The 18,213-nt window shown below is 37.4% G+C and overlaps 1 protein-coding gene across 1 annotated transcript in view; it reads right to left on the reverse strand.

Annotated features, from left to right (window-relative positions):
• Positions 1-18,213, reverse strand: part of USH2A (usherin) — an 809,712-nt gene that overhangs the window by 156,036 nt on the left and 635,463 nt on the right. The window contains exons 50-54 of the mRNA XM_033195653.1: positions 17,443-17,666; positions 14,089-14,293; positions 10,006-10,203; positions 9,308-9,462; positions 6,809-7,007 (exon numbers count right to left, since the gene is read on the reverse strand). Of these exons, the coding sequence (XP_033051544.1) occupies positions 6,809-7,007; positions 9,308-9,462; positions 10,006-10,203; positions 14,089-14,293; positions 17,443-17,666 (981 nt within the window). The remainder of the gene's footprint in view (positions 1-6,808; positions 7,008-9,307; positions 9,463-10,005; positions 10,204-14,088; positions 14,294-17,442; positions 17,667-18,213) is intronic.

The raw sequence follows: 18,213 nt of genomic DNA on the forward strand, positions 1-18,213 counted from the left end.
TGTGGTCTGGCCCCTTGGACACTTACATTCAGTCTCTGTTGTTAATGATACAGGAATTAAGAAGAAATCACTTAGGCAGATAGTAAAGGTATGGGAGTCCTCGGTAAGGCTTTTCTTTTTAGTGAAAAGCCCCAAATAATTTTCTAACAAAGGGCAAGCATGCAAAGTCGAGCTGCAGATAAAGGCAAGCAAGCTGGGTGCTTGCATGGGTGAATATGGGCAGGAACTAAGGACTACACATGTTCAAGATGGCTGCTCCATCTTCCCTTCTCCTTGTCAGCGCTTGTACTGTAAGGCACAGACAAGACGGAGCCAATCAACTGGAAGGCCCATTTGTATAATAAAGATTAGGGTGCGGTGACCAGCCTTCCCCTCACACAATGTAAATATCATACCTGATCGAACCAATCTGTGAGCTCTGTGTAAATCAGACACTGCCTTCTCCAGCCTGCCTATAAAATCTGCTGTGATTCACTGCCTCCCCACTTTTTCGGATGTCTGTCTGTCTGTCTCTCTCTCTCGCTCTCTCTCTTTCGCAAGGAGTTGCTCTCCTCTCTCTTCTATCAAACTTTGCACTCCTTAACCCACCCACATGTGTCTGTGTCCTGAATTCTTTCTTGGTGCAAGACAACGAGCCCCAGGGTATATACCCCGACAACTATAATGATGGTGCTTCCTTTTGCCCTCACTTGCCTGGGATCTCACTAAATGATCCCTTTCAAAGCATCTCTGCCTACTGAGATTCCCAGGAACTCCAGCATCCACTGGTCATCTTGACTGTGCTGGATAGAGCCATATCAGCATTCTACTTAGATCAATCTGATAATTTGTGAAAATCTAGATGTTCAAAACTGATACACAAAGGCATCATGGAATTACTTTACAGACATCTAAGGTGCCTTTAAACTAGAATTTGTTTTACAGAATTTGATTAAGGATTATTTGAGGAGCTCACATGCTAAAGCCATCTTTTCTGGATGGTACCATCCTTCACAATCTCAACAGCTGTCCATTCCTCTTACCCAAGCCAATTTCTTGTCCCCCCTACTTGAGCAGCATTGATACTGTCCATTTTCTGTATTCATGCTTTATGAATTCAGTTGCTACCTCATATGAACTGAACATCAAAACATCAAAACAAAGAGCCTCTTTCATTGCACATGCCAGTAAGATCACTTCATGACTTTTAGTTCTGACTACTTGCTATAAGCTAACTTGCGTTATTAATTCTATATTTCATGTGAAATTCTGGGCCATAACTTAGGTCCCTCTCTCCAATATCTTTCTGATCCCAAGACGTCTTTCCTAACAAGTTACTTCTTTGGCAGACTCTCTTTCCAGATATACATCAGCATTAAGACTATTATTTAGACACCACCAAGGAAAGATCCTTTCTCTTTGATGGTGTCTAAATTATAGTCTTAATGTTGATGTATATCTGGAATAAATATAGCAACAAAAATATAATATTAATTATATTATATATATTTTGATTTTAGTGACAGTATTTTAATTAATATTAAATAAATATTTTAATAAATACTTTTCCTCTTTTAAGTTCAGTGTTATACTAGACTGAGGATTCTTCTCTGCATTTCCAGGCAGACTTTTCTTCTCTAAAAACAAAATGTGATGTCAGGTGGCAGCAAAATCTGATGTTGCTCAAACATGAGACAATGAGGACATTGCAGAGGGAAGGGGGTGGCTAGAACTGGAGTGACAAAACAGAACTAGCATCCAGCAAAGTACACTGGAATATCTGGGATTTAAGGGGAACTTTAAAAAATACCATTGTCTAGGCAGCTATCAATTATAGTTCTTTGGCCTTAATATTTTTATCCATAGGCAGGTTTTAAAATGAGAAAAAGCGGTTGGTGCTACTTTTTTTTCTTTTTTGGTCAGGCACAAATTTAGTTGTTCTCAGAGTTGAAAAAATGAAAAGAAAATAAACTCATCACTATTTTCACAGGTCCCTAATACTTGGTGGTCAGTAGTTACACAGTAACTGAGGGGAATGCAGCCTGGAGCATTGCATACAACCATAGAACAAACTCTCAAAGCTTTTTGAGGACATTATCACCATCCTAGTTTTCTTGCTATCTGTTTTAATGACAGAAATATACTGCAATTAAGTCCAGACTGGTGAAGATCAGGGTTGGATTTGTGGACTTTTGACTGTGCAATCAAACAAGGTACCACGCTTGGAAGCACGTGAGCTTACTTCTATGCTCTGCTTTCATTGTCTTGACATTTTAATGATTTCTGAACAAGGGGCCTGAATTTTCATTTTGCGCTGGACCCCACAATTTTGTTGCCAGATCTGTCTGAGATTTAGAGATGCTTGACAGTGGCATTTTTATCTCCACTTGAAACAGAATGTAGTCAAATACTAGTTTACTATTCCGTATTTATTCATTCAACAAACACTCTGTGAATATATTAAGTACTGTGATAGGTACCAGGAACACAATGACAAACAGGAAGCTACTGTCTCTGTACTTAAAAAGCATTACCTATTACTAATTGTGGAACAGAGACAAGTGGAAAGGTGGAAAGGCTATTAGAATAAAATGTGATAATTACTATGAAAGCAAAGATAATATGGGAACACCTAGCAGAGTTATCTAAGAATAAAATCCCTTATAAAGAATTTCTACATTTTGTTGTATTGATGGCTAAAGTAGGTTTTCTCTTTTTCAAAAGTGAGGTGTAAGGTATCTGTTTCAGTATAACATTAGTATTACATTTTCTGCTACAACCAGCATTGTTAGAGTTTATGCTATTTAGCACACAAAGTTTTCATTAACTTCTAGGAAGATGAGAAAGGAAAGTAAATTATTCTTTCCTTGCTAATTTAATGCTGGTGGGTTTTTCCTTTTAAATGAAATGCAATGATGAGTAACTTCTAATTAATTATTTTGGAAAATAGATTTCCCAGAGTTAAGAGATACATAGGCCCTTATTATACTTGATGCTAAACAGGACACAACTAATTCATTTTTTTTTCTCAGTGGCCTTAATTATTTAGTTAATCCTTTCTTCTATTCCTAAATTCACATTAGGAGGCCCACGTATAATGTAGAGGTAGCCCAAAGTGAAACAATGCCATAACTGATGTCCAAATTGTTCTGTACAGGATGGTGGATGTGTTTAGTAATAAATGATATGAAAAGGTCTTTTATTGACAAGCTGCTGCGCTGTTTGCATTAGCGAATATGAGAAGATGATGGCTGCTACTCCTTCGTCCCCACGGTATTCAGCTCGGTGAGATAGCAGAAAACGCTTCAGTTTACTTAAAGCATTGATAACACCTCTAAATAATTAACTGAGGACTTCCTGTCTTCAATTACTTAATGCTTTTTTTAACATCTTGAGAGGATTATAAGCAATTTATGGATTTCACATGATGAGTGCATTCGCCACTATTCCCACAAAGCATTTACGGGATCATGTTTCTAAAGCTTTGAGGTAATTAAAAATAAGCATGGAGACAATGGGGCTGAGGCAAGGTGCTTCCTTTCCCTCCTGTCATTCCTAAGGACCTAGATTTTCAGGCTCCGGGACAACTAGTGCTACAGCTTTATTAGTGCTCTGTTGCTCAGGGAATGCCAAGCTTTTGGAAATGATGAGAAAATCAAAACATTTATCCTAGGGAGTTCAGGCAGCACATCCATCAAACATTTAAGATGGAATAGAAAATAAATTTGATTATTTTAGTTCAATCCATGAACTCAGTAAAACAGTCATTCACACCATAAAATACTTCAGTACTACATTTGGTCAGTCAGCTAACCGTGGAACTGAATTTTCCTGGGCAGATGAGTAATATTATATAGATCTCAGGTTTCAGATTATCTAATTCCTAGCACCATTCCTGTCCCCAAAGAACTACATATAGGAGGCTCTGCACTTGGTAAAGTTTTGCTGAATGAGGACATATTTCTTTATTCTACAAAGAAATCCCTATGTAGGGCTGTATTGGACAAGTGAAATACTCTCTAAATCTAATTAAAACAATATCCATAGAAATTAAAAACACAACAAAACAAAACAAAAGTAGAACAGGGAGACTGGTCAAATGACTCCTAAAGACTTTTACCAGATTATGATTTTTATCGTTAAGTAAAAATTATATTAAAAAACCTTAAAATATTTATTCTTATAATAGGATTTCTGGCACCAAGATATGTGTATGAAATCTACTCTGACATAAAAGTAGCCATTAAAAATGTCAATGAAAGGAAGAACTGGTAGGGTGAAGTTATTTAAAGAAAAATCTTTGCAATTATTTTATAATTAATGAGGCTATCAATCCTATTGGTTTGAACATTACAATTGAATTTAGTCTGTTGGTGTATAAATGCTGATTTCTAAAAAATGCAAACCAATGCAGTGGCAACAATTCAAAGCTGATGCTGGTTAACTTGATAGATACTACAAGAAGAAATTTCTTTAGCCTTATATCTCAAGTATTGTGAAACCTTTACTGGTATAGTCTTAATGCCTTACCTTGGTTTTCAAAACCCTGTAATTAACATCCCATTGCTTACTCCAAGTGATTCGTTTGATTTTTCACCACTGCATCCTGTATAGAGTTCTGTTTTCAGTTATTTATTTTCTTGTCAGTCTTCCTTATACGTGAGAGCATCTTAAGAGCAGCAGTCTTATTTTAGACCACTTAGTGTACTATCTGGAAAACTGCAAGCTGGCAATTCATTTTGGGGAAAATGAAATGATATTCTGATTTCCTTTCAGACAGAGGCAGTGAATGCCTTGGATACGCTGAGTAGGTCGGCTTTCTTCTTCATATTTCAAATATGATTATTAAAAACATCTCTTACAAGGATGTGATGAGAGTCAGAGAAGTCAAAATGCAAATGTTTCTTAATAACACCACATAGAAGTAAGGTTTTATTATGTAAAACACCATTATTTCAATCACTTGTGATGATTTCCACTTCAAGTAAAATAAGATAAAAGAAATGAATTTGATCATTTAAATATGAGGGCTTTTCCCAACCCCATTATCTTTTTTTTTTTTTGAGACAAAATCTCATTCTGTTGCCCAGGCTGGAGTGCAGTGGTGCAATCTCAGCTCACTGCAACCTCTGCCGCCCAGGTTCAAGTGATTCTCCTGCCTCAGCCTCCTGAGTAGCTGGGATTACAGATGCATGCCACCACGCCCAACTAGTTTTTGTATTTTTAGTAGAGACGCGGTTTTGCCATGTTGGCCAGGCTGGTCTCGAACTCCTGACCTCAGGTGATCTGGCTGCCTCTATCTCCCAAAGTGCTGAGATTACAGGCCACCGCACTCAGCCTCAATACTATTATCATTGATTTAGTCCAGGATCTTGAGATAAGGAATACAACGTGCCAGTCCACGAGTTGTATTAAGCACCTTCTGCAGGTTTACGTCCCTTTTGGAAAAATACTGGAGATTTTGCCAGTGAATCCTTGCTTATGTGTTAGGGAATTGTGGAATTTAAGAGTGAAAAGTGATGAATTTATTTTGCCACCCTGTGTAGGTGTAACCTGTGTCTCTTCTTAGAAAACATCAGGCACATTTTTCCGAGGCCTTTCTGCACTTTTCTGCTAGTTTCATTATCTGTGCTATCAACACCCCCTGCAAAAAGTGCAGTTCAATGGAAGGAGGCCATCCACTCAGGAAGCCTTGGAAGGAGGTGTCTGACAATGGGAAAAAAGGGAAAGTTTATACAATCTTGCCCATGGCCTTAGAATTTAAATTTAACAGGGTTGTTTGGGATGATTCAGTAGACTCGAATAATGAACTAAATGACTTAACTTCTCAAAGTATTCTTTTCTGTAAAATGAAGGTAGTAAATTCACTTTACATCTTAGGTTGGTGATGGAGAATCAAATTGCATAGTGCATGCAAAGTGCTTAGGACAGTATCTGGTACATATTAAATTCATTTCTTCCCCAAACATTTATTTAGCTCCTATTAATGTGTTCAGGACTATGAGTGCTAGAGGTACAACACTGAACGAGTAGATAAGGTTCCTCCTCTTTTGGAGCTTACATTCAAATGTGGAGAGGCATAAAAAGACAAAAAACAAACACTAAAATATCAGGCAGTGAGAGGTCTACGATGAAAATAAAACAAAGTGATGTGGTGGTGTGTTAGAGAAGCTATTCAACCAAGTGAGTCAGAAAATGATTCTCTTCCCTTCGGAAGTGGCATTTAAGCTAAAACCTGTTAATTATTATCATAATCACTACTAGCAATTACCTAACATATCATTGTACTGTACTAATAGTATATTATTAAAGTTAATGATAATAAACATTATAATAAATTTAAAAAACACAATTGCTATTAATTAACATTCCTAATACAAACAGTCACAATGACTCCACTGTCAACTAGTCCTGTGTATTAACTATCCACTTGATAGACAAATGTTAACCTCTGGCTGATTTTCCCGTCTTCCAGTATATTCTTGGCTATCCTAGTCCCCTTGTCTATGAATATATCCTTGGGGAATGAAAATGCATCTTACTGTTTGTTTGAAAAAGAAAAAGTTAGTACTGATGCAAAAACCCTTCACATAATGCATATCAAGGCCAAATATAAATTACTTCTGAAGTTATCTGCTGTTGTGGCGTATTGCTGCCAGTGTGGGCTCTTCTATTAGCATGGATAAGTGGGACCTGACCATATGTCAAGAGAACACGTCCTTTCGAAGTGACCTCATATATCAAACACACACCCCTGGGATGCTTTGACCCCCTAACCACAATGACAGACTCCTCCAGTAGGATTTCCTTTTTTTTTTTGTTTTTTCACCTGTGACCGTATGCTGTCTCCTGTCAGTGGTGTCAGTGTGGATGAGACCTTTCCCAACCTGCCTGATCTGGTACTCTTTAATGACGCCGTTTGGTTTCTCAGGGGCACTCCAGCTCAGATGCAGAGCCTCTGCACTTTGGGCTGTGATTCTTGGTGGCAGGATGCTCTCTGGAACTCCTTGGGTAGTAGCTGCAACTACCTGAAGACATAGGAATTAAGCAGCAATTTATTGTAATAGTACACTAGCTATCCTGATCAATGAGAATGTCACTTTTGTTTTAAAATGTTGTTGTCTGGCCTGGCATATTATTAGCAGGGGTTTGGAGAAGCAGTTCCCTTTTTTTCATTTTTTTCCTTCCCATCCTATTTAAACAATGAAATCTGACCTTGAATATATTACATAAGTCTCACAGTACCATTTATCACAACAGGTTCAACAACAATTTTGATGGCAGAGTACAGCCCTCAGTGTTTAAACAAGTAAAATCTGGCTGGCAGACTGTCTTACTAGAGAACTCTTGATAACTCTCTTCCATATGGCCCATCAGTGTCTTTGCATTTTAACAGCCTGATTTTGTACATTTTAAGCACCAGTAAATATGGAGCAAAACCCACATCTGAACTTGCTTGCATATAATATGCTTTGAACAGAATAAATGGGCAGACATTTCAGTACTCTTCCCCTGATACCTAGGATGACTTTACAGTGTCTGCACCAACTTTCTAAATAAAGAAACAAGTGAGAAGAAAAAAATAAATAAATCAAGCAACTATTTAGTCAATATTGTCAAAACATAGTTTTGGACACAAATTGGCTATCTCTTTTCATAGAGTTAACTTTTTTCACTTTGTAAACAATTGCTTTGCAAGTAGCAGGCATGAGTTGTGCCTATGCAAAAAGCATGGAATTGTTCTAGGACTAATAACTTTTGATTGGGCCAATTAGCTGCCATCTATCTAAATAGTGGCTCACTCAGAAAGGTTCACTCAGAAATGTTCAACATTTTTTTGGCCGGGCGCGGTGGCTCAAGCCTGTAATCCCAGCACTTTGGGAGGCCGAGACGGGCGGATCACGAGGTCAGGAGATCGAGACCATCCTGGCTAATACGGTGAAACCCCGTCTCTACTAAAAAATACAAAAAACTAGCCGGGCGACGAGGCGGGCGCCTGTAGTCCCAGCTACTCGGGAGGCTGAGACAGGAGAATGGCGTGAACCCGGGAGGCGGAGCTTGCAGTGAGCTGAGAGCCGGCCACTGCACTCCAGCCTGGGTGGCAGAGCAAGACTCCGTCTCAAAAAAAAAAAAAAAAAAAAAAAAAGAAATGTTCAACATTTTTGTTGAACAAAATGTTGCATTCTTGCACTGTGGCTGAGCAGTGTGACTGAATGCTTCATCTGGATGGCTCTTGCACAGTGCGCAAAGATGTTGCTCTTCTAAAGTTTCAAGCATATGAAAAGAATCAGAGCTACTCTGTGTAAGTTTGTTTCCTGCTGGGCTTCCCTTATCAAGGTTGGCTTCTGTGAAATGTCCCTTTCTTTAGTTTGCTCCTACACTGTTTGATTGTTTATTTCCAGTCTTCTTTGTGAGCTTTTCTTCCTTTTTCATTTGACAGCATTCCCCAGTGCTCATCATCCACGGTATTCCGTATTTGTGTCTCTCTAGTCTTCTTCCATGTCCGTATTTATACTCATTACTTCAACCTCCCACAGAGATCTTTCTAGAAACTTCTGTCACTTCTCAATCTGGTTTCTGACTAGATATTTTCACATGAAGTGCCAAGTATATCTGCTTCCACCACTCTGCTGTCTGATCCTTCTCTTTAAATATATTTTTTACGAAACTCAACAAAACAGAATCTTATTCTTTTACCTTTAACATTTTTCTCTTTTTTAAAAATTTGCTTGCAGAATAACATCATGATCCACAAGTTACTCAAGCGGATATTTGAAAATATCCATGATTCTTTCCTTTTATTTCTGTAAATATAGTTGAGTACCAAGTTCTGTAGATTTTATCCCCAACGTCTGTTGTATCTTTTTGTATTCTCGGTTCTGACCTCTGCTGCCTGAATTCAGGTCTTCATTATTTCTTGACAAGGCTATAGCAGAAGACTTGGAACAATTCGTTTTCCGTGCCAGGCTTTTTTGCCCTTGTCTTCATTTTTCAAAATCAGGCAAATTTTGTTCATATCATATTTAAATAGAAATTTTCTTTAACTGAATAATGATTTGGACATTTTTATAGATTTATAGATGACCTAAAATTGGTTGGTGAGGAAAGGATGTGGAAGAAAAGATAGTACTGCTTCAAGATTTCACTTGTTTTTCATTAACACAAGATTGATATTTGGATAAATCTCCCTTGCAATGATCTCTCCTTCCAGGCCCAGGTATTAGCACTCAGTTAAGAGGACACATAAACATCCTAGTTAACACCCTGGATGTTCACATAATCTTCACACTGAACCCCTTTCCCCAGAGTTTAGGCAAACTCCTGTTACCTTGCTACTGGTGGCACAGCCAGCAACCGTGCAAGCTTTCAGCTGATATGAATATTCCTGAAACGGCTGAATTCCCTCTTTATCAGAGAAACTCAATGATGTTCCCCGAAAACGTTCAATTCCATTTCGAAGAAGAATGTAGTAAATAACAGGACCTAAAAAAAGTAGAGAAATGACTGCATTTGAATGTCATATCATTTTAACTATTTGCAAACAACTTACAAGTCTTAGTGTTCTGAAGAAATGCAATACTATAGCTTTATTTAATTTTAATTTCCTATTATATTGCTATCTCAAGCAGTTCCTAACTATACTATTATAGAAGAGAGGGATTCTTCACATAGATGATCAAAGAATCATTTATGTTTATTTCCTTTCACTATGAAACAAATTTACTTTCAATATTAAAACTCTTTTGCCTTCTCTGAATATGCCTTGCTTATTTGAAAGCAGCTCAGTTATATTCTGGTATTCAAGGAACTTTTACTTCTATTTTATTCATTTATTTAGGCTAAAAATTTATGAGGGCTACACCACAAAGTGAGTGATTAGTCGGCACATATTTAAAGTTCCTTTTATTAGAACATACTTTTCTAGTGGTTAGATGCATAGGTCAATTACATGTAGATTATACTCATTTCAATTTTCTTATTAATTTATGGGATTTTGTCATTTGTATTTTAAAGGTAGCTCAATACCATTTGATTGTATAGGTTTTCTCCAGTTTACGACAATTGTATCTTCAAGATTGTCTATTTTGGTCCACGTAGGGGGATTCACTCCTTGAGGCACATCTTCTTTTGTTCTGGCTCTCACAGCTTGGCTCAGTCCTCGCCCATAGCTGTTCCATGCAGAAATCCTGTACTCATATGTCATGTAGGGCTTGAGGTTCACAACTGGAAAGAGAAAAAATAGACAGGCAGGTTTCTCTTATTTTCACTTTTTAACCATCATACTAAAAGTGAATATCAAAAACTTCAGACATTTAAAAACAAATGTTTAATGCTCTAAACCCTTTGTATATAAATAAAACTCTAATATCTTTATTTTCTAAATATAAGTAACATTTAAAGTGTTTATTAGATGCAGGGATACTGAATTACACAGAATGGAATTCCCTGTTTCTGAGCAGAAAGAGGGATATATTAAATAAATGAAAAATAAAAGCCCCAGAATCATGTATAATAAAATTTAATGTTTCACAAATTCATGTACTTTTGATTCCTACATGAGACAGGTTTGCCAACATTCTTTTATAGTTTTGGTATCATACAACTTATAAATTATTACTTTCTGTTACTTTGCTTATATTACTTAAAAATTTTTAAATCATATGGATTATAATGTTATTACAATACATAGGATTTGAAACTTTTATCATGGTACCATGATAGTGAATAAAAATGAAAGCATACTCTGCTATCTAGTTCCTTCCTTCTTCCACAAAAGCCAGAATTGAAAACCAAAATACCAAACAACCAACTTTATTCAAACAATAAAACCAAGCCTGCTGAGCTTTCCAAACTGGCAAAAAATTGTATTAGATGAACACTCATGTGATTCAGTGGTGTCCCCAAAGTCTTAGATCCATTTAAGCTTTAATAACTTCAGAAATACCAATGCCACACCTTTCCCCCAAAACACTTACTTGAAAGTTTATTTAAATTTATTTTCCATGTCTCTAATTTGATGAATTTTGAGTATGTATGTATTTTTGTATGGTAGCTTCTGGATGACTCTTTCTCAGATTGAGCATCAGAAAATGAGGCCTTCTTTCTTGGCTGCGTGGTCAGCTGCTCATCTCCATTGGACATGGAGTTAATTCTCAGTCCCTATGCTTGGAATAATTGGGTCACATTTTCCTTATATACATCTCCTTACAATAAACCTTTCCCTGCCCACTGCATAGAATTAATATGAAAATAAAATGCAATAAATTATGGGGCAGAACTTCATAAAATGCAGATTTATCTGCAAATATAAAGCATTATCTTCCTTTTCCATTTTCTCTGCTCAGAGGGTATCTGCCACTTGTTGCCTGTGATGGCTACCATGGGTCCCCAGTTCTCCCTTCCATCCTGGTCAGAGGCCTCCTAATTAGAAAACCACATTTGCCAGTTTTCTTTGTAGCTCGTAGTGGTCACATGACTCAGATCTCAATACTTGAAGGAGTGTAGAAAGACATGGGCAACTTCTGCATCATTTTTTAAAGAGAAAATCACATACCTTTGGTTGCCATTCTGGATTCTGGATCCCTGAATGACCTTGTGCAATTCAGTTGCCTAGACAATCTACCTACTCTCAGCTGGTCAATATGTTTTACATTTCTACTACAGCAAATTAAACTACTCATTGGTAATGACTGTAATTCTATATCCTCAAGCCCACATCACCATTTCAAATCTCATTTGTTGCTTCCTTCTTTCTTCATATAAGGTTCAAATCCCAGTGAAAATTATTGTTTGTCATCATAGCTGCTAGTCCTAATGCAGTGACTAGCTATTAGTATGTATTTAATAAATGCTTTTTGATAAATAAATGATTGCATAAACGAATAAGTTTTTGTCAGCACTGGTATCGTTAGCTTTCAAGTGTAAGTTTCTAAGAGTCTGACTTAGTCTAAATTGTTCTCAATGGAATTATCATAGCACCACTTGTGTACTGAACATCTTTCATGAAAAAGAACGGGTTGTTATTTTTGATATTCAATTTACAGTATTTTCTGCAGTCAAAACAATCTGAAATAAGGATTTTAAAAGCCCTCATAACATTATATCAGTAGGTGGAAACATCTATTCACTTCTGGAGAGGGCTATTGCAAGTATGTATTAAAAGCCCTTCAAAATCTTGATCTTGATTACAAGGGGGCAGATAAAAGTAGAGAACTCTCTTAGATGGAAATTCAGTAATTTTAAAATGAAAGTCCATGACTTAAATCTATAACTGGGACTGGGAACATAATAGAAGGTTAGACAAATTGTCCTTTATCTAAGGTCTTTCCTAATTAAATTCATTCCAAGAAGTTTTTTTGCTTGTATAGTGTTCTAAATCCAAATAACGAGGTATAGGTAAACAAAAATGCCCTATTCATAAGGATGTTTCTATCGAATAGAAGAGTTGGAACAAGTGTCCAAATCCATATGACACATGAGAAAGCTAGTGAGCTTTGTGAACAACGCACCACAGCAGCACAGGGACTGAACTGAGGACATGAATCTTGACCTAGGCCTTGAGTAGGATGATAAAGGAGGACATTTCAGGTGGAAGAACAGCTTGAAGCGCATTTGGAGCACTCTGAAAGGAGCTCCTACACCACTTGGAGTCTTCAAAATCTGTCCCTGTTGAAGATGGCATTATTTGAATATGTTTCTTTCTCATGGCGAGTTACTTTTACAGATCTGAGCCTCAGTTTCCTCATCTGTTAAATGATCATATTTATATGATTGCTTTGTGGGTAACTGAGATAAGGTTTTAAAGTACCTAGTATAACATCGAGACTAAATAATGTTCAATCAACCTTATCTCTGTTTCTTTCTTCCCTTCTTTTTTTTTTTTTTTTTTTTTTTTGAGACGGAGTCTCGCTCTGTCTCCCGGGCTGGAGTGCAGTGGCCGGATCTCAGTTCACTGCAAGCTCCGCCTCCCGGGTTTTACGCCATTCTCCTGCCTCAGCCTCCCGAGTAGCTGGGACTACAGGCGCCCGCCACCTCGCCCGGCTAGTTTTTTTGTATTTTTTTAGTAGAGACGGGGATTTACCATGTTAGCCAGGATGGTCTTGATCTCCTGACCTCGTGATCCGCCCGTCTCGGCCTCCCAAAGTGCTGGGATTACAGGCTTGAGCCACCGCGCCCGGCCCTTCCCTTCTTAATCTTCCTTCTTTTATCTCAGTAGCCTACCTTAATTTCTGCACTCATGAGGTTAGCCATTATCGCCCCTTGGTTGAGTAAAGCAGAATGATGATTCATGATAGAATGGAGCAATGTTTTGCTTGTTTATGTAACCTCAGCTTGCTCAAATTATGTCACTTAAATGGATTCTATTTAATCAAAATGATAGATGATACACACACATGCACACACACGCACTTGATTTTTCAAAACACAAGAACACATTTTGTGGGGACTTAAGTAAATGGATGAATAATACAAATTTAATTGATGGCAGAACTATTTTAGAGATAATTCTAAACTTAACAGTGTTTCTCACACAGCTCAGCCAAAACTAAGAATCACCATTTTGGACTAATTCAGCAGGGTCAAGATGGTACGTAGAAATTAATATTTACAATAACTGCAAAGGTTATTGTTTTCAAGATGACCAGCCATCTTGGAGAAACGTCATGCTTGGGTTTACCTCGTCCTCAGAATAGCACTGTTAGATTTTATTATTAATCAGACAGGTTCATCCTTCTTTCTGCTTGAGAGTATAGCAATATTCATTCCACACATTTAGTGAAAGCTGCATTGTAGCTTTTGAAAAAGAAAATTGGGTTTATTGTAAATTAACTGGATATAGCAGTAAAGGTCACAGATATCTCCACAGATTTACCTTAATATGGAGCACAACCTTGTCTAAAGTTAGACTTTAACACATTTTAAACTACTGACTTTGAATACATCCAGATTATGCCTTTAATTACCTTGTAACTAGCTGGCTTCAAAGTATGATGGAATGTATTGATATCAGTTTAAGGAGGGTTGATGTCAGAGTGAAATAAAGTTGCATTTTCAGCAGTTTCTCACTAACCCCATTAAGCCATGGGCAGACAACTTGCTTTCTGTTACCTGTGTAAGAGTACGTGTTTACACTCCCTGTATGAATGGTTTCTTCGGCAGATGAACACATTTCTTCAATTGATGCCTTCCCTGTGGAATTGTGAGACCCTCTTATCACAGTGCAAATGTGGCTGGTAAAGTTGAAGTCACACTTGCCACAATGTGCTGTGGCTTCCATAGATGCTGGGCAGAGGGTCCTGCAGTCTTTGGTTTCCTGAATCAAGTGGTAGGGGTGAGAAGAGAGAGACAGGGGTATTTAAAAATTTCATTTAGACATACACAGGGTAGGCCTTTATGACTTTCAAATGAATTTTTTCCTCCACTTGATGAATGAATATTTCAAAATTTATAAAAAGAAATGAAGGCAGTTTGTATACTAGAAAGAACAATGACTTTGAAATGACACAGATTGGGATTAAAATTTCAGTTTTGCAACTTCCCAGCTCTGTAACCTTGAGCAAGTCACGTATGTTCTCAAAACCTCGGCTTCTTCAGTGGGAAAAATGGAGACAAAATTTACTACCAAGGTTTGTTGTGTGACTCAAATGAGATAACACCGATAAGTCTTTAAACTTAGTATCCACACTACAAATATTTTATTTTTGCTATTTGACACTTTCCTATGGAATTTTAGAGAAAATAAAGAATATTTGAGAATCTACACTTCCTGTGTTGTTGGAAAAGTTAGTCCCATTAGAAGTATTACTGATCCAAGTTTTAAAAAATATAAATGTTTCATGAACTGTCATTATAATTATAATTATTTAGGCTTATAAACATTTTCTCTGACACATTTCTGGACTTTTTATGGTTTTCTATAAGTACCACTTTGTTTTAACCCAAGGAAATTAAATACCTAACCATCCCAAATTACAGGAGCCATAAATAAGGTAATAGTTTTATAATGTGGAGATCTACTTTGCCTTTCCTTTATATAAGTAGCATAATGTATTTAAAATACCATTTGCTATTAAAATTGATCTCCATTCATCCTCTCTCTTACATAAAATACGCTGAATTATTCTTACCAAGTTGGTCAAAATAACAAATTCAAAAATATATAGTGGGTCTGGGTGTGGTGGCTCACGCCTATAATCCCAGCACTTTGGGAGGCTGAGGTGGGTGGATCACTTGAGGTCAGGAGTGTGAGACCAGCCTGGTCAGCATGGCAAAACCCTGTCACTACTCAAAAAACAAAAATTAGCTGGGCGTGGTGGCACGCACCTGTAATCCCAGCTACTTGGCAGGCTGAGGGAGGAGAATCGCTTCAACCCAGGAGGTAGAGGTTGCAGGGAGCCAAGATGACACTATAAAAATGGAACCCCACTATACACATGTGTGTGTGTATTCACTAAAAGCCCAACTAAATGACAGTAAAATAATGGTTTACATGTTGAAAGTCTAAGAAAAAAGGAAGGAAAATAATACACACAAGACAGTGCATACCTTTTTGGAAGCTGGAAAGTAGATGAATGTGGCAGAGACAATGCAATGTGCTCAGTGATGTCTGTTTCCCTTTTCTCTCTGGGAACATGGGATGTTGAAACCTGGTTGCAGTAGAAGCCAGCTGACTAGATATGTCTGTGTGACTAGTGCATAGAAAGGATGTACTCTATATCCAGGTATGAACTGCCTGTGTGCAATTGTCCCCTCTTGCGCCCTTTCCACTATGATCCAAGGGCTGCGTGTGAAGCATCACAAGATGGAAGGGGCTTCGGTTCTAGAGATGTTACTTGGAAGACAACCGCCTAACTCATAATGAATTGCAATGTAAAAAGTTTAAAAATAAACAAATTTGCTAAGAGAGTAGATCCTAAATGCTCTCATCACAAAAAAGGAAAACAAAATGCAAAATGCAAAAAGAAACCATCCTAACTTCCACATAGAGGTTCATTGTCATGAAATTTTAGTGGAGGAGGATAAAGAGAACATTTTCAAGAGCTTTCATAGGAAAAGAAACATGGTTACCAACAAAGAGATAGGAATCTACATATCAATGGAAGCTTAAAACATGCAGAAATGCCTCAAAATTCTGAGTAGACATAATTTTTAACCTGGAATTGCATATCCAACCAAACTATCAATCCTGTTGGAGGGTAAAATAATGCTATTTTTATACATTAAGCTCTCAAAAAATTTACTCTCTATACATCTATATACAAGAAGATAATTCTCCAAATGGAGTGTAACTTGGAATCCAAAAACAAAAACAAAAACAAAAACAAACAGAAAACAAAAACAAAAACAACAAAAAAACCAGGGGCATCAACACAGGAAAGAGGTGAAAGGAATTCCTGAGTTGACAGCTTAGGGAAGACCTAATGGGCCAGCTATGTAAAAATCCCATGGTGATTCATTTCAGATTGGAACAGGATATAAATGTCTCCAGGTGATAGGTCTTCAGAAAACAAAATAAAATCTACAGACTGAACATTATTATGTAAAACACACTACTTGATTCAGCATGGAGAAATATTGTCCTTATTATAATAATTTAACCAACCTTATGTATTATATTAATCATTCATTGAAACAAAGTGCTTGCAGGGCTTCCAACAATCTCATGAGTTATTTTATATCCCAAAGTGTACAAAGTGTATGTGGTCCACACAATTACTGTGTAGTTGCCTCATTGAACAAGTGCCCTTCCATTGTCTGTGACCAAGACACCCATTTTTAGTGGTCTTATGATGATAAATTACTACAGAACATGGTAGCATGTTTGTTTTTAAAGTGTCCATGGTCCTTTCCTTAAATTGATAGGTTTCTGGTGTCCTGGGTCAAGTTTAATACCCACATACATGACATGGCTGTGTACGAACCATCACCATACAAAAACATAAGTGATTACACCCAGAAGCCTATTCACTCACTTTTGACACAGGCATTTGCTCATCTTTCATTATCTAAGGGAATATGATATAAGTGCAACTAAGCAAATTTGCTGGATCTAAGGTCTCTATCAAAGGAAGGTGGTGGATGATGGCTGGTGGGCTACGGAGAAGAAGCGGGAATTTCCTCCCGTCTCCATCCACAGTGCTCCCAGGCATGAAATGGCACCATGCAGAGGCCCCAGACGACCTGTGCTGGCTCTTTCAGCGGCACACAGACTTTCAGTCCTGCACTAATCTGAAGTGCTGGGTAAAGCTTCCCTGAGAACAGCTAATCATTATTAATTCCTTTAGAATTCATTGCAATAACATCAATCATAGCGAACTCATTCGGTATTAATATGGATGTAATGTGAAAATGAATAATGCACACAGGAGTTTTTATATTCCTATTTTAGAAAAATAGTTATGAACAATGTATTTCTCTTTCCATTGTCAAATCAGCGCCTCCGAGAGCTTTTCTATCAATTACCTTCATCATCATTCCAGTTGAAATCTTGTCAGAGCAAACATATTTCAAAGGATTATATCCAACTCCATTACAGCATTTCTGGCTCTTTGGAATAAGTTCAGTCTCACAGCATTTTACTGGCACTGGGTCATTCTTTTTAACATGTGCTTTAGACTCTCCACTGGAAGCTGAGCAGCATATGGTATCTGACATATTCACATAATCCTGCCCACAACAGAACATCCCTGCAACAATAAAATATTATATATGAATATGAAATAGAAAAAGGGAAGAAAACTGAGGCTGCTATAAAGTTTGGTATAAAAATGTCAGACTCAGGCAGTTGCTGAAATGGTGTAATACCTAAGGTAGCATTTCCCTACCAAGGTGATTTAAATGTGCAGTGAGGGTCCTTCTTACCAAGAGCACTAGACACTAATTAGGAAAAGAACACACAAGAGGAAGTGTTCGAAAATCATTCAGCTGGGCCAAACTTCTCTCATGCTTCATAAAAAGAGATAGGATTTCTGTCATGAAAACTGCCTGCGCATTTCGTGATGATAACATCTTGTCGCAGAGGAAGGTTAGTTAAACTATACGGACTCTGAGAAAGCTCTAGAAATTCATAAGGGAGAAAAGGTCACTCAAGTACTCTGGGATAAGAGCCCAGCCAGAGTGGAAAGGTAGCACCATCCTAGAACTGGAAGCCCTGCAGGAGGAGCAGTGCAAGTTTTGGCCTAGCTTTATTTAGGGTACAAATATTTGCTTCTCGTGAATTTAGCTGCAATGCTA

The sequence above is a fragment of the Trachypithecus francoisi genome, unplaced genomic scaffold, assembly GCF_009764315.1.
Source record: "Trachypithecus francoisi isolate TF-2019V2 unplaced genomic scaffold, Tfra_2.0 Lachesis_group5, whole genome shotgun sequence".
NCBI lineage: Eukaryota > Metazoa > Chordata > Mammalia > Primates > Cercopithecidae > Trachypithecus > Trachypithecus francoisi.